The sequence below is a fragment of the Coregonus clupeaformis genome, unplaced genomic scaffold (assembly GCF_020615455.1).
Source record: "Coregonus clupeaformis isolate EN_2021a unplaced genomic scaffold, ASM2061545v1 scaf2125, whole genome shotgun sequence".
Lineage (NCBI taxonomy): Eukaryota > Metazoa > Chordata > Actinopteri > Salmoniformes > Salmonidae > Coregonus > Coregonus clupeaformis.
The window spans coordinates 20,001-39,376 of NW_025535579.1; the positions used below are offsets into that span (position 1 = coordinate 20,001).

General features: G+C 45.2%; 1 protein-coding gene across 1 annotated transcript in view; it reads right to left on the reverse strand.

The window, feature by feature from the left end:
- The window catches only part of LOC123488282 (chromosome transmission fidelity protein 18 homolog), a gene marked incomplete at its 3' end in the record, with an annotated part of 47,539 nt that overhangs the window by 5,074 nt on the left and 23,089 nt on the right, over positions 1-19,376 (reverse strand). The window contains exon 5 of the mRNA XM_045219178.1: positions 15,939-16,077. Within this exon, the coding sequence (XP_045075113.1) occupies positions 15,939-16,077 (139 nt within the window). The remainder of the gene's footprint in view (positions 1-15,938; positions 16,078-19,376) is intronic.

Genomic DNA, 19,376 nt, shown 5'->3' on the forward strand with positions numbered 1-19,376 from the left:
CTAGCTGTATGGAGACGGTACTGCTCTGTTTCAGCTGTTATGGTCAGTCTAGCTGTATGGAGACGGTACTGCTCTGTTTCAGCTGTTATGGTCAGTCTAGCTGTATGGAGGAGAAGGTACTGCTCTGTTTCAGCTGTTATGGTCAGTCTAGCTGTATGGAGGAGAAGGTACTGCTCTGTTTCAGCTGTTATGGTCAGTCTAGCTGTATGGAGGAGAAGGTACTGCTCTGTTTCAGCTGTTATGGTCAGTCTAGCTGTATGGAGGAGAAGGTACTGCTCTGTTTCAGCTGTTATGGTCAGTCTAGCTGTATGGAGGAGAAGGTACTGCTCTGTTTCAGCTGTTATGGTCAGTCTAGCTGTATGGAGAAGGTACTGCTCTGTTTCAGCTGTTATGGTCAGTCTAGCTGTATGGAGGAGAAGGTGCTGCTCTGTTTCAGCTGTTATGGTCAGTCTAGCTGTATGGAGGAGAAGGTACTGCTCTGTTTCAGCTGTTATGGTCAGTCTAGCTGTATGGAGGAGAAGGTACTGCTCTGTTTCAGCTGTTATGGTCAGTCTAGCTGTATGGAGAAGGTACTGCTCTGTTTCAGCTGTTATGGTCAGTCTAGCTGTATGGAGAAGGTACTGCTCTGTTTCAGCTGTTATGGTCAGTCTAGCTGTATGGAGGAGAAGGTACTGCTCTGTTTCAGCTGTTATGGTCAGTCTAGCTGTATGGAGGAGAAGGTGCTGCTCTGTTTCAGCTGTTATGGTCAGTCTAGCTGTATGGAGGAGAAGGTACTGCTCTGTTTCAGCTGTTATGGTCAGTCTAGCTGTATGGAGAAGGTACTGCTCTGTTTCAGCTGTTATGGTCAGTCTAGCTGTATGGAGAAGGTACTGCTCTGTTTCAGCTGTTATGGTCAGTCTAGCTGTATGGAGAAGGTACTGCTCTGTTTCAGCTGTTATGGTCAGTCTAGCTGTATGGAGACGGTACTGCTCTGTTTCAGCTGTTATGGTCAGTCTAGCTGTATGGAGGAGAAGGTACTGCTCTGTTTCAGCTGTTATGGTCAGTCTAGCTGTATGGAGAAGGTACTGCTCTGTTTCAGCTGTTATGGTCAGTCTAGCTGTATGGAGAAGAAGGTACTGCTCTGTTTCAGCTGTTATGGTCGAGTCTAGCTGTATGGAGGAGAAGGTACTGCTCTGTTTCAGCTGTTATGGTCAGTCTAGCTGTATGGAGAAGGTACTGCTCTGTTTCAGCTGTTATGGTCAGTCTAGCTGTATGGAGAAGGTACTGCTCTGTTTCAGCTGTTATGGTCAGTCTAGCTGTATGGAGGAGAAGGTACTGCTCTGTTTCAGCTGTTATGGTCAGTCTAGCTGTATGGAGAAGGTACTGCTCTGTTTCAGCTGTTATGGTCAGTCTAGCTGTATGGAGGAGAAGGTACTGCTCTGTTTCAGCTGTTATGGTCAGTCTAGCTGTATGGAGAAGGTACTGCTCTGTTTCAGCTGTTATGGTCAGTCTAGCTGTATGGAGAAGGTGCTGCTCTGTTTCAGCTGTTATGGTCAGTCTAGCTGTATGGAGAAGGTACTGCTCTGTTTCAGCTGTTATGGTCAGTCTAGCTGTATGGAGAAGGTACTGCTCTGTTTCAGCTGTTATGGTCAGTCTAGCTGTATGGAGGAGAAGGTACTGCTCTGTTTCAGCTGTTATGGTCAGTCTAGCTGTATGGAGGAGAAGGTACTGCTCTGTTTCAGCTGTTGTGGTCAGTCTAGCTGTATGGAGGAGAAGGTACTGCTCTGTTTCAGCTGTTATGGTCAGTCTAGCTGTATGGAGAAGGTACTGCTCTGTTTCAGCTGTTATGGTCAGTCTAGCTGTATGGAGAAGGTACTGCTCTGTTTCAGCTGTTATGGTCAGTCTAGCTGTATGGAGAAGGTACTGCTCTGTTTCAGCTGTTATGGTCAGTCTAGCTGTATGGAGAAGGTACTGCTCTGTTTCAGCTGTTATGGCCAGTCTAGCTGTATGGAGACGGTACTGCTCTGTTTCAGCTGTTATGGTCAGTCTAGCTGTATGGAGGAGAAGGTACTGCTCTGTTTCAGCTGTTATGGTCAGTCTAGCTGTATGGAGGAGAAGGTACTGCTCTGTTTCAGCTGTTATGGTCAGTCTAGCTGTATGGAGAAGGTGCTGCTCTGTTTCAGCTGTTATGGTCAGTCTAGCTGTATGGAGAAGATACTGCTCTGTTTCAGCTGTTATGGTCAGTCTAGCTGTATGGAGAAGGTGCTGCTCTGTTTCAGCTGTTATGGTCAGTCTAGCTGTATGGAGAAGGTACTGATCTGTTTCAGCTGTTATGGTCAGTCTAGCTGTATCGAGAAGGTACTGCTCTGTTTCAGCTGTTATGGTCAGTCTAGCTGTATGGAGAAGAAGGTACTGCTCTGTTTCAGCTGTTATGGCCAGTCTAGCTGTATGGAGAAGAAGGTACTGCTCTGTTTCAGCTGTTATGGTCAGTCTAGCTGTATGGAGAAGGTACTGGTCTGTTTCAGCTGTTATGGTCAGTCTAGCTGTATGGAGAAGTTGCTGCTCTGTTTCAGCTGTTATGGTCAGTCTAGCTGTATGGAGAAGAAGGTACTGCTCTGTTTCAGCTGTTATGGTCAGTCTAGCTGTATGGAGAAGGTACTGCTCTGTTTCAGCTGTTATGGTCAGTCTAGCTGTATGGAGGAGAAGGTACTGCTCTGTTTCAGCTGTTATGGTCAGTCTAGCTGTATGGGAAGAAGGTACTGATCTGTTTCAGCTGTTATGGTCAGTCTAGCTGTATGGAGGAGAAGGTACTGCTCTGTTTCAGCTGTTATGGTCAGTCTATCTGTATGGAGGAGAAGGTACTGCTCTGTTTCAGCTGTTATGGTCAGTCTAGCTGTATGGAGGAGAAGGTACTGCTCTGTTTCAGCTGTTATGGTCAGTCTAGCTGTATGGAGAAGGTGCTGCTCTGTTTCAGCTGTTATGGTCAGTCTAGCTGTATGGAGAAGGTACTGCTCTGTTTCAGCTGTTATGGTCCAGTCTAGCTGTATGGAGGAGAAGGTACTGCTCTGTTTCAGCTGTTATGGTCAGTCTAGCTGTATGGAGGAGAAGGTACTGCTCTGTTTCAGCTGTTATGGTCAGTCTAGCTGTATGGAGGAGAAGGTACTGCTCTGTTTCAGCTGTTATGGTCAGTCTAGCTGTATGGAGAAGGTACTGCTCTGTTTCAGCTGTTATGGTCAGTCTAGCTGTATGGAGAAGGTACTGCTCTGTTTCAGCTGTTTTGGTCAGTCTAGCTGTATGGAGGAGAAGGTACTGCTCTGTTTCAGCTGTTATGGTCTGTCTAGCTGTATGGAGGAGAAGGTACTGCTCTGTTTCAGCTGTTATGGTCAGTCTAGCTGTATGGAGGAGAAGGTACTGCTCTGTTTCAGCTGTTATGGTCAGTCTAGCTGTATGGAGAAGGTACTGCTCTGTTTCAGCTGTTATGGTCAGTCTAGCTGTATGGAGAAGGTGCTGCTCTGTTTCAGCTGTTATGGTCAGTCTAGCTGTATGGAGAAGATACTGCTCTGTTTCAGCTGTTATGGTCAGTCTAGCTGTATGGAGAAGGTACTGCTCTGTTTCAGCTGTTATGGTCAGTCTATCTGTATGGAGGAGAAGGTACTGCTCTGTTTCAGCTGTTATGGTCAGTCTAGCTGTATGGAGGAGAAGGTACTGCTCTGTTTCAGCTGTTATGGTCAGTCTAGCTGTATGGAGAAGGTGCTGCTCTGTTTCAGCTGTTATGGTCAGTCTAGCTGTATGGAGAAGATACTGCTCTGTTTCAGCTGTTATGGTCAGTCTAGCTGTATGGAGGAGAAGGTACTGCTCTGTTTCAGCTGTTATGGTCAGTCTAGCTGTATGGAGGAGAAGGTACTGCTCTGTTTCAGCTGTTATGGTCAGTCTAGCTGTATGGAGGAGAAGGTACTGCTCTGTTTCAGCTGTTATGGCCAGTCTAGCTGTATGGAGAAGAAGGTACTGCTCTGTTTCAGCTGTTATGGTCAGTCTAGCTGTATGGAGAAGGTACTGCTCTGTTTCAGCTGTTATGGTCAGTCTAGCTGTATGGAGAAGGTACTGCTCTGTTTCAGCTGTTATGGTCAGTCTAGCTGTATGGAGAGAAGGTACTGCTCTGTTTCAGCTGTTATGGTCAGTCTAGCTGTATGGAGAAGAAGGTACTGCTCTGTTTCAGCTGTTATGGTCAGTCTAGCTGTATGGAGAAGGTACTGCTCTGTTTCAGCTGTTATGGTCAGTCTAGCTGTATGGAGAAGAAGGTACTGCTCTGTTTCAGCTGTTATGGCCAGTCTAGCTGTATGGAGAAGAAGGTACTGCTCTGTTTCAGCTGTTATGGTCAGTCTAGCTGTATGGAGAAGGTACTGGTCTGTTTCAGCTGTTATGGTCAGTCTAGCTGTATGGAGAAGTTGCTGCTCTGTTTCAGCTGTTATGGTCAGTCTAGCTGTATGGAGAAGAAGGTACTGCTCTGTTTCAGCTGTTATGGTCAGTCTAGCTGTATGGAGAAGGTACTGCTCTGTTTCAGCTGTTATGGTCAGTCTAGCTGTATGGAGGAGAAGGTACTGCTCTGTTTCAGCTGTTATGGTCAGTCTAGCTGTATGGAGAAGGTACTGATCTGTTTCAGCTGTTATGGTCAGTCTAGCTGTATGGAGGAGAAGGTACTGCTCTGTTTCAGCTGTTATGGTCAGTCTATCTGTATGGAGGAGAAGGTACTGCTCTGTTTCAGCTGTTATGGTCAGTCTAGCTGTATGGAGGAGAAGGTACTGCTCTGTTTCAGCTGTTATGGTCAGTCTAGCTGTATGGAGAAGGTGCTGCTCTGTTTCAGCTGTTATGGTCAGTCTAGCTGTATGGAGAAGGTACTGCTCTGTTTCAGCTGTTATGGTCAGTCTAGCTGTATGGAGGAGAAGGTACTGCTCTGTTTCAGCTGTTATGGTCAGTCTAGCTGTATGGAGGAGAAGGTACTGCTCTGTTTCAGCTGTTATGGTCAGTCTAGCTGTATGGAGGAGAAGGTACTGCTCTGTTTCAGCTGTTATGGTCAGTCTAGCTGTATGGAGAAGGTACTGCTCTGTTTCAGCTGTTATGGTCAGTCTAGCTGTATGGAGGAGAAGGTACTGCTCTGTTTCAGCTGTTTTGGTCAGTCTAGCTGTATGGAGGAGAAGGTACTGCTCTGTTTCAGCTGTTATGGTCTGTCTAGCTGTATGGAGGAGAAGGTACTGCTCTGTTTCAGCTGTTATGGTCAGTCTAGCTGTATGGAGGAGAAGGTACTGCTCTGTTTCAGCTGTTATGGTCAGTCTAGCTGTATGGAGAAGGTACTGCTCTGTTTCAGCTGTTATGGTCAGTCTAGCTGTGGAGGAGAAGGTGCTGCTCTGTTTCAGCTGTTATGGTCAGTCTAGCTGTATGGAGAAGATACTGCTCTGTTTCAGCTGTTATGGTCAGTCTAGCTGTATGGAGAAGGTACTGCTCTGTTTCAGCTGTTATGGTCAGTCTATCTGTATGGAGGAGAAGGTACTGCTCTGTTTCAGCTGTTATGGTCAGTCTAGCTGTATGGAGGAGAAGGTACTGCTCTGTTTCAGCTGTTATGGTCAGTCTAGCTGTATGGAGAAGGTGCTGCTCTGTTTCAGCTGTTATGGTCAGTCTAGCTGTATGGAGAAGATACTGCTCTGTTTCAGCTGTTATGGTCAGTCTAGCTGTATGGAGGAGAAGGTACTGCTCTGTTTCAGCTGTTATGGTCAGTCTAGCTGTATGGAGGAGAAGGTACTGCTCTGTTTCAGCTGTTATGGTCAGTCTAGCTGTATGGAGGAGAAGGTACTGCTCTGTTTCAGCTGTTATGGCCAGTCTAGCTGTATGGAGAAGAAGGTACTGCTCTGTTTCAGCTGTTATGGTCAGTCTAGCTGTATGGAGAAGGTACTGCTCTGTTTCAGCTGTTATGGTCGGTCTAGCTGTATGGAGAAGGTACTGCTCTGTTTCAGCTGTTATGGTCAGTCTAGCTGTATGGAGAAGGTACTGCTCTGTTTCAGCTGTTATGGTCAGTCTAGCTGTATGGAGAAGAAGGTACTGCTCTGTTTCAGCTGTTATGGTCAGTCTAGCTGTATGGAGAAGGTACTGCTCTGTTTCAGCTGTTATGGTCAGTCTAGCTGTATGGAGGAGAAGGTACTGCTCTGTTTCAGCTGTTATGGTCAGTCTAGCTGTATGGAGGAGAAGGTACTGCTCTGTTTCAGCTGTTATGGTCAGTCTAGCTGTATGGAGGAGAAGGTACTGCTCTGTTTCAGCTGTTATGGTCAGTCTAGCTGTATGGAGGAGAAGGTACTGCTCTGTTTCAGCTGTTATGGTCAGTCTAGCTGTATGGAGAAGGTACTGCTCTGTTTCAGCTGTTATGGTCAGTCTAGCTGTATGGAGGAGAAGGTACTGCTCTGTTTCAGCTGTTATGGTCAGTCTAGCTGTATGGAGGAGAAGGTACTGCTCTGTTTCAGCTGTTATGGTCAGTCTAGCTGTATGGAGAAGGTACTGCTCTGTTTCAGCTGTTATGGTCAGTCTAGCTGTATGGAGGAGAAGGTACTGCTCTGTTTCAGCTGTTATGGTCAGTCTAGCTATATGGAGAAGAAGGTACTGCTCTGTTTCAGCTGTTATGGTCAGTCTAGCTGTATGGAGGAGAAGGTTCTGCTCTGTTTCAGCTGTTATGGTCAGTCTAGCTGTATGGAGGAGAAGGTACTGCTCTGTTTCAGCTGTTATGGTCAGTCTAGCTGTATGGAGAAGGTACTGCTCTGTTTCAGCTGTTATGGTCAGTCTAGCTGTATGGAGGAGAAGGTACTGCTCTGTTTCAGCTGTTATGGTCAGTCTAGCTATATGGAGAAGAAGGTACTGCTCTGTTTCAGCTGTTATGGTCAGTCTAGCTGTATGGAGAGAGAAGGTACTGCTCTGTTTCAGCTGTTATGGTCAGTCTAGCTGTATGGAGGAGAAGGTACTGCTCTGTTTCAGCTGTTATGGTCAGTCTAGCTGTATGGAGAAGGTACTGCTCTGTTTCAGCTGTTATGGTCAGTCTAAATGTATGGAGAAGGTACTGCTCTGTTTCAGCTGTTATGGTCAGTCTAGCTGTATGGAGGAGAAGGTACTGCTCTGTTTCAGCTGTTATGGTCAGTCTAGCTATATGGAGAAGAAGGTACTGCTCTGTTTCAGCTGTTATGGTCAGTCTAGCTGTATGGAGGAGAAGGTACTGCTCTGTTTCAGCTGTTATGGTCAGTCTAGCTGTATGGAGGAGAAGGTACTGCTCTGTTTCAGCTGTTATGGTCAGTCTAGCTGTATGGAGAAGGTACTGCTCTGTTTCAGCTGTTATGGTCAGTCTATCTGTATGGAGAAGGTACTGCTCTGTTTCAGCTGTTATGGTCAGTCTAGCTGTATGGAGGAGAAGGTACTGCTCTGTTTCAGCTGTTATGGTCAGTCTAGCTGTATGGAGAAGGTACTGCTCTGTTTCAGCTGTTATGGTCAGTCTAGCTGTATGGAGGAGAAGGTACTGCTCTGTTTCAGCTGTTATGGTCAGTCTAAATGTATGGAGAAGGTAATGCTCTGTTTCAGCTGTTATGGTCAGTCTAGCTGTATGGAGGAGAAGGTACTGCTCTGTTTCAGCTGTTATGGTCAGTCTAGCTGTATGGAGGAGAAGGTACTGCTCTGTTTCAGCTGTTATGGTCAGTCTAGCTGTATGGAGAAGGTACTGCTCTGTTTCAGCTGTTATGGTCAGTCTAGCTGTATGGAGAAGGTACTGCTCTGTTTCAGCTGTTATGGCCAGTCTAGCTGTATGGAGAAGAAGGTACTGCTCTGTTTCAGCTGTTATGGTCAGTCTAGCTGTATGGAGAAGAAGGTACTGCTCTGTTTCAGCTGTTATGGTCAGTCTAGCTGTATGGAGAAGGTACTGCTCTGTTTCAGCTGTTATGGTCAGTCTAGCTGTATGGAGAAGGTACTGCTCTGTTTCAGCTGTTATGGTCAGTCTAGCTGTATGGAGGAGAAGGTACTGCTCTGTTTCAGCTGTTATGGTCAGTCTAGCTGTATGGAGGAGAAGGTGCTGCTCTGTTTCAGCTGTTATGGTCAGTCTAGCTGTATGGAGAAGAAGGTACTGCTCTGTTTCAGCTGTTATGGTCAGTCTAGCTGTATGGAGAAGGTACTGCTCTGTTTCAGCTGTTATGGTCAGTCTAGCTGTATGGAGAAGAAGGTACTGCTCTGTTTCAGCTGTTATGGTCAGTCTAGCTGTATGGAGAAGAAGGTACTGCTCTGTTTCAGCTGTTATGGTCAGTCTAGCTGTATGGAGAAGAAGGTGCTGCTCTGTTTCAGCTGTTATGGTCAGTCTAGCTGTATGGAGAAGAAGGTACTGCTCTGTTTCAGCTGTTATGGTCAGTCTAGCTGTATGGAGAAGGTACTGCTCTGTTTCAGCTGTTATGGTCAGTCTAGCTGTATGGAGAAGGTACTGCTCTGTTTCAGCTGTTCTGGTCAGTCTAGCTGTATGGAGGAGAAGGTACTGCTCTGTTTCAGCTGTTATGGTCAGTCTAGCTGTATGGAGAAGGTAATGCTCTGTTTCAGCTGTTATGGTCAGTCTAGCTGTATGGAGGAGAAGGTACTGCTCTGTTTCAGCTGTTATGGTCAGTCTAGCTGTATAGAGGAGAAGGTACTGCTCTGTTTCAGCTGTTATGGTCAGTCTAGCTGTATGGAGAAGGTACTGCTCTGTTTCAGCTGTTATGGTCAGTCTAGCTGTATGGAGAACAAGGTACTGCTCTGTTTCAGCTGTTATGGTCAGTCTAGCTGTATGGAGAACAAGGTACTGCTCTGTTTCAGCTGTTATGGTCAGTCTAGCTGTATGGAGAAGGTACTGCTCTGTTTCAGCTGTTATGGTCAGTCTAGCTGTATGGAGAAGGTGCTGCTCTGTTTCAGCTGTTATGGTCAGTCTAGCTGTATGGAGAAGGTACTGCTCTGTTTCAGCTGTTATGGTCAGTCTAGCTGTATGGAGAAGGTACTGCTCTGTTTCAGCTGTTATGGTCAGTCTAGCTGTATGGAGAAGAAGGTACTGCTCTGTTTCAGCTGTTATGGTCAGTCTAGCTGTATGGAGAAGATACTGCTCTGTTTCAGCTGTTATGGTCAGTCTAGCTGTATGGAGAAGGTACTGCTCTGTTTCAGCTGTTATGGTCAGTCTAGCTGTATGGAGAAGGTACTGCTCTGTTTCAGCTGTTATGGTCAGTCTAGCTGTATGGAGAAGGTACTGCTCTGTTTCAGCTGTTATGGTGAGTCTAGCTGTATGGAGAAGAAGGTACTGCTCTGTTTCAGCTGTTATGGTCAGTCTAGCTGTATGGAGAAGGTACTGCTCTGTTTCAGCTGTTATGGTCAGTCTAGCTGTATGGAGGAGAAGGTACTGCTCTGTTTCAGCTGTTATGGTCAGTCTAGCTATATGGAGAAGAAGGTACTGCTCTGTTTCAGCTGTTATGGTCAGTCTAGCTGTATGGAGGAGAAGGTACTGCTCTGTTTCAGCTGTTATGGTCAGTCTAGCTGTATGGAGGAGAAGGTACTGCTCTGTTTCAGCTGTTATGGTCAGTCTAGCTGTATGGAGAAGGTACTGCTCTGTTTCAGCTGTTATGGTCAGTCTAGCTGTATGGAGGAGAAGGTACTGCTCTGTTTCAGCTGTTATGGTCAGTCTAGCTGTATGGAGAAGAAGGTACTGCTCTGTTTCAGCTGTTATGGTCAGTCTAGCTGTATGGAGGAGAAGGTACTGCTCTGTTTCAGCTGTTATGGTCAGTCTAGCTGTATGGAGGAGAAGGTACTGCTCTGTTTCAGCTGTTATGGTCAGTCTAGCTGTATGGAGAAGGTACTGCTCTGTTTCAGCTGTTATGGTCAGTCTAAATGTATGGAGAAGGTACTGCTCTGTTTCAGCTGTTATGGTCAGTCTAGCTGTATGGAGGAGAAGGTACTGCTCTGTTTCAGCTGTTATGGTCAGTCTAGCTGTATGGAGAAGAAGGTACTGCTCTGTTTCAGCTGTTATGGTCAGTCTAGCTGTATGGAGGAGAAGGTACTGCTCTGTTTCAGCTGTTATGGTCAGTCTAGCTGTATGGAGGAGAAGGTACTGCTCTGTTTCAGCTGTTATGGTCAGTCTAGCTGTATGGAGAAGGTACTGCTCTGTTTCAGCTGTTATGGTCAGTCTATCTGTATGGAGAAGGTACTGCTCTGTTTCAGCTGTTATGGTCAGTCTAGCTGTATGGAGGAGAAGGTACTGCTCTGTTTCAGCTGTTATGGTCGGTCTAGCTGTATGGAGAAGGTACTGCTCTGTTTCAGCTGTTATGGTCAGTCTAGCTGTATGGAGGAGAAGGTACTGCTCTGTTTCAGCTGTTATGGTCAGTCTAAATGTATGGAGAAGGTAATGCTCTGTTTCAGCTGTTATGGTCAGTCTAGCTGTATGGAGGAGAAGGTACTGCTCTGTTTCAGCTGTTATGGTCAGTCTAGCTGTATGGAGGAGAAGGTACTGCTCTGTTTCAGCTGTTATGGTCAGTCTAGCTGTATGGAGAAGGTACTGCTCTGTTTCAGCTGTTATGGTCAGTCTAGCTGTATGGAGAAGGTACTGCTCTGTTTCAGCTGTTATGGCCAGTCTAGCTGTATGGAGAAGAAGGTACTGCTCTGTTTCAGCTGTTATGGTCAGTCTAGCTGTATGGAGAAGAAGGTACTGCTCTGTTTCAGCTGTTATGGTCAGTCTAGCTGTATGGAGAAGGTACTGCTCTGTTTCAGCTGTTATGGTCAGTCTAGCTGTATGGAGAAGGTACTGCTCTGTTTCAGCTGTTATGGTCAGTCTAGCTGTATGGAGGAGAAGGTACTGCTCTGTTTCAGCTGTTATGGTCAGTCTAGCTGTATGGAGGAGAAGGTGCTGCTCTGTTTCAGCTGTTATGGTCAGTCTAGCTGTATGGAGAAGAAGGTACTGCTCTGTTTCAGCTGTTATGGTCAGTCTAGCTGTATGGAGAAGGTACTGCTCTGTTTCAGCTGTTATAGTCAGTCTAGCTGTATGGAGAAGAAGGTACTGCTCTGTTTCAGCTGTTATGGTCAGTCTAGCTGTATGGAGAAGAAGGTACTGCTCTGTTTCAGCTGTTATGGTCAGTCTAGCTGTATGGAGGAGAAGGTGCTGCTCTGTTTCAGCTGTTATGGTCAGTCTAGCTGTATGGAGAAGAAGGTACTGCTCTGTTTCAGCTGTTATGGTCAGTCTAGCTGTATGGAGAAGGTACTGCTCTGTTTCAGCTGTTATGGTCAGTCTAGCTGTATGGAGAAGGTACTGCTCTGTTTCAGCTGTTCTGGTCAGTCTAGCTGTATGGAGGAGAAGGTACTGCTCTGTTTCAGCTGTTATGGTCAGTCTAGCTGTATGGAGAAGGTACTGCTCTGTTTCAGCTGTTATGGTCAGTCTAGCTGTATGGAGGAGAAGGTACTGCTCTGTTTCAGCTGTTATGGTCAGTCTAGCTGTATAGAGGAGAAGGTACTGCTCTGTTTCAGCTGTTATGGTCAGTCTAGCTGTATGGAGAAGGTACTGCTCTGTTTCAGCTGTTATGGTCAGTCTAGCTGTATGGAGAAGAAGGTACTGCTCTGTTTCAGCTGTTATGGTCGAGTCTAGCTGTATGGAGAAGGTACTGCTCTGTTTCAGCTGTTATGGTCAGTCTAGCTGTATGGAGAAGGTGCTGCTCTGTTTCAGCTGTTATGGTCAGTCTAGCTGTATGGAGAAGGTACTGCTCTGTTTCAGCTGTTATGGTCAGTCTAGCTGTATGGAGAAGGTACTGCTCTGTTTCAGCTGTTATGGTCAGTCTAGCTGTATGGAGAAGAAGGTACTGCTCTGTTTCAGCTGTTATGGTCAGTCTAGCTGTATGGAGAAGAAGGTACTGCTCTGTTTCAGCTGTTATGGTCAGTCTAGCTGTATGGAGAAGAAGGTACTGCTCTGTTTCAGCTGTTATGGTCAGTCTAGCTGTATGGAGAAGAAGGTACTGCTCTGTTTCAGCTGTTATGGTCAGTCTAGCTGTATGGAGGAGAAGGTACTGCTCTGTTTCAGCTGTTATGGTCAGTCTAGCTGTATGGAGGAGAAGGTACTGCTCTGTTTCAGCTGTTATGGTCAGTCTAGCTGTATGGAGAAGAAGGTACTGCTCTGTTTCAGCTGTTATGGTCAGTCTAGCTGTATGAGGAGAAGGTACTGCTCTGTTTCAGCTGTTATGGTCAGTCTAGCTGTATGGAGAAGGTACTGCTCTGTTTCAGCTGTTATGGTCAGTCTAGCTGTATGGAGGAGAAGGTACTGCTCTGTTTCAGCTGTTATGGTCAGTCTAGCTATATGGAGAAGAAGGTACTGCTCTGTTTCAGCTGTTATGGTCAGTCTAGCTGTATGGAGGAGAAGGTACTGCTCTGTTTCAGCTGTTATGGTCAGTCTAGCTGTGTGGAGGAGAAGGTACTGCTCTGTTTCAGCTGTTATGGTCAGTCTAGCTGTATGGAGAAGGTACTGCTCTGTTTCAGCTGTTATGGTCAGTCTAGCTGTATGGAGAAGGTACTGCTCTGTTTCAGCTGTTATGGTCAGTCTAGCTGTATGGAGGAGAAGGTACTGCTCTGTTTCAGCTGTTATGGTCAGTCTAGCTGTATGGAGAAGGTACTGCTCTGTTTCAGCTGTTATGGTCAGTCTAGCTGTATGGAGGAGAAGGTACTGCTCTGTTTCAGCTGTTATGGTCAGTCTAAATGTATGGAGAAGGTAATGCTCTGTTTCAGCTGTTATGGTCAGTCTAGCTGTATGGAGGAGAAGGTACTGCTCTGTTTCAGCTGTTATGGTCAGTCTAGCTGTATGGAGGAGAAGGTACTGCTCTGTTTCAGCTGTTATGGTCAGTCTAGCTGTATGGAGAAGGTACTGCTCTGTTTCAGCTGTTATGGTCAGTCTAGCTGTATGGAGAAGGTACTGCTCTGTTTCAGCTGTTATGGCCAGTCTAGCTGTATGGAGGAGAAGGTACTGCTCTGTTTCAGCTGTTATGGTCAGTCTAGCTGTATGGAGAAGAAGGTACTGCTCTGTTTCAGCTGTTATGGTCAGTCTAGCTGTATGGAGAAGGTACTGCTCTGTTTCAGCTGTTATGGTCAGTCTAGCTGTATGGAGAAGGTACTGCTCTGTTTCAGCTGTTATGGTCAGTCTAGCTGTATGGAGAAGAAGGTACTGCTCTGTTTCAGCTGTTATGGTCAGTCTAGCTGTATGGAGAAGAAGGTACTGCTCTGTTTCAGCTGTTATGGTCAGTCTAGCTGTATGGAGAAGAAGGTACTGCTCTGTTTCAGCTGTTATGGTCAGTCTAGCTGTATGGAGAAGGTACTGCTCTTGTTCAGCTGTTATGGTCAGTCTAGCTGTATGGAGAAGAAGGTACTGCTCTGTTTCAGCTGTTATGGTCAGTCTAGCTGTATGGAGAAGAAGGTACTGCTCTGTTTCAGCTGTTATGGTCAGTCTAGCTGTATGGAGAAGAAGGTGCTGCTCTGTTTCAGCTGTTATGGTCAGTCTAGCTGTATGGAGAAGAAGGTACTGCTCTGTTTCAGCTGTTATGGTCAGTCTAGCTGTATGGAGAAGGTACTGCTCTGTTTCAGCTGTTATGGTCAGTCTAGCTGTATGGAGAAGGTACTGCTCTGTTTCAGCTGTTATGGTCAGTCTAGCTGTATGGAGGAGAAGGTACTGCTCTGTTTCAGCTGTTATGGTCAGTCTAGCTGTATGGAGAAGGTACTGCTCTGTTTCAGCTGTTATGGTCAGTCTAGCTGTATGGAGGAGAAGGTACTGCTCTGTTTCAGCTGTTATGGTCAGTCTAGCTGTATAGAGGAGAAGGTACTGCTCTGTTTCAGCTGTTATGGTCAGTCTAGCTGTATGGAGAAGGTACTGCTCTGTTTCAGCTGTTATGGTCAGTCTAGCTGTATGGAGAAGAAGGTACTGCTCTGTTTCAGCTGTTATGGTCAGTCTAGCTGTATGGAGAAGGTACTGCTCTGTTTCAGCTGTTATGGTCAGTCTAGCTGTATGGAGAAGGTGCTGCTCTGTTTCAGCTGTTATGGTCAGTCTAGCTGTATGGAGAAGGTACTGCTCTGTTTCAGCTGTTATGGTCAGTCTAGCTGTATGGAGAAGGTACTGCTCTGTTTCAGCTGTTATGGTCAGTCTAGCTGTATGGAGAAGAAGGTACTGCTCTGTTTCAGCTGTTATGGTCAGTCTAGCTGTATGGAGAAGGTACTGCTCTGTTTCAGCTGTTATGGTCAGTCTAGCTGTATGGAGGAGAAGGTACTGCTCTGTTTCAGCTGTTATGGTCAGTCTAGCTGTATGGAGAAGAAGGTACTGCTCTGTTTCAGCTGTTATGGTCAGTCTAGCTGTATGGAGAAGGAGGTACTGCTCTGTTTCAGCTGTTATGGTCAGTCTAGCTGTATGGAGGAGAAGGTACTGCTCTGTTTCAGCTGTTATGGTCAGTCTAGCTGTATGGAGGGAGAAGGTACTGCTCTGTTTCAGCTGTTATGGTCGGTCTAGCTGTATGGAGAAGAAGGTACTGCTCTGTTTCAGCTGTTATGGTCAGTCTAGCTGTATGGAGAAGAAGGTACTGCTCTGTTTCAGCTGTTATGGTCAGTCTAGCTGTATGGAGAAGAAGGTACTGCTCTGTTTCAGCTGTTATGGTCAGTCTAGCTGTATGGAGAAGAAGGTACTGCTCTGTTTCAGCTGTTATGGTCAGTCTAGCTGTATGGAGGAGAAGGTACTGCTCTGTTTCAGCTGTTATGGTCAGTCTAGCTGTATGGAGGAGAAGGTACTGCTCTGTTTCAGCTGTTATGGTCAGTCTAGCTGTATGGAGGAGAAGGTACTGCTCTGTTTCAGCTGTTAAGGTCAGTCTAGCTGTATGGAGAAGGTACTGCTCTGTTTCAGCTGTTATGGTCAGTCTAGCTGTATGGAGGAGAAGGTACTGCTCTGTTTCAGCTGTTATGGTCAGTCTAGCTGTATGGAGAAGGTACTGCTCTGTTCCAGCTGTTATGGTCAGTCTAGCTGTATGGAGAAGGTACTGCTCTGTTTCAGCTGTTATGGTCAGTCTAGCTGTATGGAGAAGGTACTGCTCTGTTTCAGCTGTTATGGTCAGTCTAGCTGTATGGAGAAGGTACTGCTCTGTTTCAGCTGTTATGGTCAGTCTAGCTGTACGGAGAAGGTACTGCTCTGTTTCAGCTGTTATGGTCAGTCTAGCTGTATGGAGGAGAAGGTACTGCTCTGTTTCAGCTGTTAAGGTCAGTCTAGCTGTATGGAGAAGGTACTGCTCTGTTTCAGCTGTTATGGTCAGTCTAGCTGTATGGAGAAGGTACTGCTCTGTTTCAGCTGTTATGGTCAGTCTAGCTGTATGGAGAAGGTACTGCTCTGTTTCAGCTGTTATGGTCAGTCTAGCTGTATGGAGAAGGTACTGCTCTGTTTCAGCTGTTATGGTCAGTCTAGCTGTATGGAGGAGAAGGTACTGCTCTGTTTCAGCTGTTATGGTCAGTCTAGCTGTATGGAGAAGAAGGTACTGCTCTGTTTCAGCTGTTATGGTCAGTCTATAAGTGTCCATATATCCAATAGACCAATGAAATGTTTGAATCCTTCGACTGTAATGTGATTTGTGGATTCAAATAAAGTATTTCAAATGTGTGTGTGACCCTGTGTGTGTGTGTGTGTGTGTGTGTGTGTGTGTGTGTGTGTGTGACCCTGTGTGTGTGACCCTGTGTGTGTGACCCTGTGTGTGTGTGTGTGTGTGACCCTGTGTGTGTGTGTGTGTGTGACCCTGTGTGTGTGTGTGTGTGTGACCCTGTGTGTGTGACCCTGTGTGTGTGTGTGTGTGTGTGTGTGTGTGTGTGTGTGACCCTGTGTGTGTGTGTGTGTGTGTGTGTGTGTGTGTGTGTGTGTGACCCTGTGTGTGTGTGTGTGTGTGTCTGACCTTGTGTGTGTTGCTCATCCGTGATTCTGCTCTCCTCATCCTCTCCTGGTCCATCTCTCTGCTGATCGTCTGTTTGGTCTGGTAAGTCAGCTGTCTGTGGGGGGGCAGGCCTGGGAAACACACCACCTCCTCCACACGCCTAAACACACACACACACACACACACACACACACCACACACACACCACACACAATGAGAACGCTCATCCACCTAATCTACCTCCTGAACAGAGTTAATAGATATCCACCTCTACCTCCTGAACAGAGTTAATAGATATACACCTCTACCTCCTGAACAGAGTTAATAGATATACACCTCTACCTCCTGAACAGAGTTAATAGATATACACCTCTACCTCCTGAACAGAGTTAATAGATATCCACCTCTACCTCCTGAACAGAGTTAATAGATATACACCTCTACCTCCTGAACAGAGTTAATAGATATACACCTCTACCTCCTGAACAGAGTTAATAGATATACACCTCTACCTCCTGAACAGAGTTAATAGATATACACCTCTACCTCCTGAACAGAGTTAATAGATATCCACCTCTACCTCCTGAACAGAGTTAATAGATATACACCTCTACCTCCTGAACAGAGTTAATAGATATACACCTCTACCTCCTGAACAGAGTTAATAGATATCCACCTCTACCTCCTGAACAGAGTTAATAGATATACACCTCTACCTCCTGAACAGAGTTAATAGATATCCACCTCTACCTCCTGAACAGAGTTAATAGATACCCACCTCTACCTCCTGAACAGAGTTAATAGATATCCACCTATACCTCCTGAACAGAGTTAATAGATACCCACCTCTACCTCCTGAACAGTCTAACAGAGTTAATAGATATACACCTCTACCTCCTGAACAGAGTTAATAGATACCCACCTCTACCTCCTGAACAGAGTTAATAGATATCCACCTCTACCTCCTGAACAGAGTTAATAGATATACACCTATACCTCCTGAACAGAGTTAATAGATATACACCTCTACCTCCTGAACAGAGTTAATAGATATACACCTCTACCTCCTGAACAGAGTTAATAGATATACACCTCTACCTCCTGAACAGAGTTAATAGATATCCACCTCTACCTCCTGAACAGAGTTAATAGATATCCACCTCTACCTCCTGAACAAAGTTAATAGATATACACCTCTACCTCCTGAACAGAGTTAATAGATATACACCTCTACCTCCTGAACAGAGTTAATAGATATCCACCTCTACCTCCTGAACAGAGTTAATAGATATCCACCTCTACCTCCTGAACAGAGTTAATAGATATACACCTCTACCTCCTGAACATAATTAATAGATATACACCTCTACCTCCTGAACAGAGTTAATAGATATACACCTCTACCTCCTGAACAGAGTTAATAGATATACACCTCTACCTCCTGAACAGAGTTAATAGATATACACCCCCACCTCCTGAACAGAGTTAATAGATATACACCCCCACCTCCTGAACAGAGTTAATAGATATACACCTCTACCTCCTGAACAGAGTTAATAGATATACACCTCTACCTCCTGAACAGAGTTAATAGATATCCACCTCTACCTCCTGAACAGAGTTAATAGATATCCACCTCTACCTCCTGAACAGAGTTAATAGATATACACCTCTACCTCCTGAACAGAGTTAATAGATATCCACCTCTACCTCCTGAACAGAGTTAATAGATATACACCTCTACCTCCTGAACAGAGTTAATAGATATACACCTCTACCTCCTGAACAGAGTTGATAGATATACACCTCTACCTCCTGGACAGAGTTAATAGATATCCACCTCTACCTCCTGAACAGAGTTAATAGATATCCACCTATACCTCCTGAACAGAGTTAATAGATACCCACCTCTACCTCCTGAACAGTCTAACATAGTTAATATATATCCACCTCTACCTCCTGAACAGAGTTAATAGATATCCACCTCTACCTCCTGAACAGAGTTAAAAGATATCCACCTCTACCTCCTGAACAGAGTTAATAGATATACACCTCTACCTCCTGAACAGAGTTAATAGATATACACCTCTACCTCCTGAACAGAGTTAATAGATATACACCTCTACCTCCTGAACAGAGTTAATAGATATCCACCTCTACCTCCTGAACAGAGTTAATAGATATCACCTCTACCTCCTGAACAGAGTTAATAGATATACACCTCTACCTCCTGAACAGAGTTAATAGATATACACCTCTACCTCCTGAACAGAGTTAATAGATATACACCTCTACCTCCTGAACAGAGTTAATAGATATACACCTCTACCTCCTGAACAGAGTTAATATATATAACCTCTACCTCCTGAACAGAGTCATAGATATCCACCTCCACCTCCTGAACAGAGTTAATAGATATCCACCTCTACCTCCTGAACAGAGTTAATAGATATCCACCTCTACCTCCTGAACAGAGTTAATAGATATACACCTCTACCTCCTGAACAGAGTTAATAGATATCCACCTCTACCTCCTGAACAGAGTTAATAGATATACACCTCTACCTCCTGAACAGAGTTAATAGATATCCACCTCTACCTCCTGAACAGAGTTAATAGATATACACCTCTACCTCCTGAACAGAGTTAGATATACACCTCTACCTCCTGAACAGAGTTAATAGATATACACCTCTACCTCCTGAACAGAGTTAATAGATATCCACCTCTACCTCCTGAACAGAGTTAATATATATACACCTCTACCTCCTGAACAGAGTTAATAGATATCCACCTCCACCTCCTGAACAGAGTTAATAGATATCCACCTCTACCTCCTGAACAGAGTTAATAGATATCCACCTCTACCTCCTGAACAGAGTTAATAGATATACACCTCTACCTCCTGAACAGAGTTAATAGATATCCACCTCTACCTCCTGAACAGAGTTAATAGATATACACCTCTACCTCCTGAACAGAGTTAATAGATATCCACCTCTACCTCCTGAACAGAGTTAATAGATATACACCTCTACCTCCTGAACAGAGTTAGATATACACCTCTACCTCCTGAACAGAGTTAATAGATATACACCTCTACCTCCTGAACAGAGTTAATAGATATCCACCTCTACCTCCTGAACAGAGTTAATAGATATCCACCTCTACCTCCTGAACAGAGTTAACAGATATCCACCTCTACCTCCTGAACAGAGTTAATAGATACCCACCTCTACCTCCTGAACAGTCTAACAGAGTTAATATATATCCACCTCTACCTCCTGAACAGAGTTAATAGATATCCACCTCTACCTCCTGAACAGAGTTAATATATATCCACCTCTACCTCCTGAACAGAGTTAATAGATATACACCTCTACCTCCTGAACAGCGTTAATAGATATACACCTCTACCTCCTGAACAGAGTTAATAGATATACACCTCTACCTCCTGAA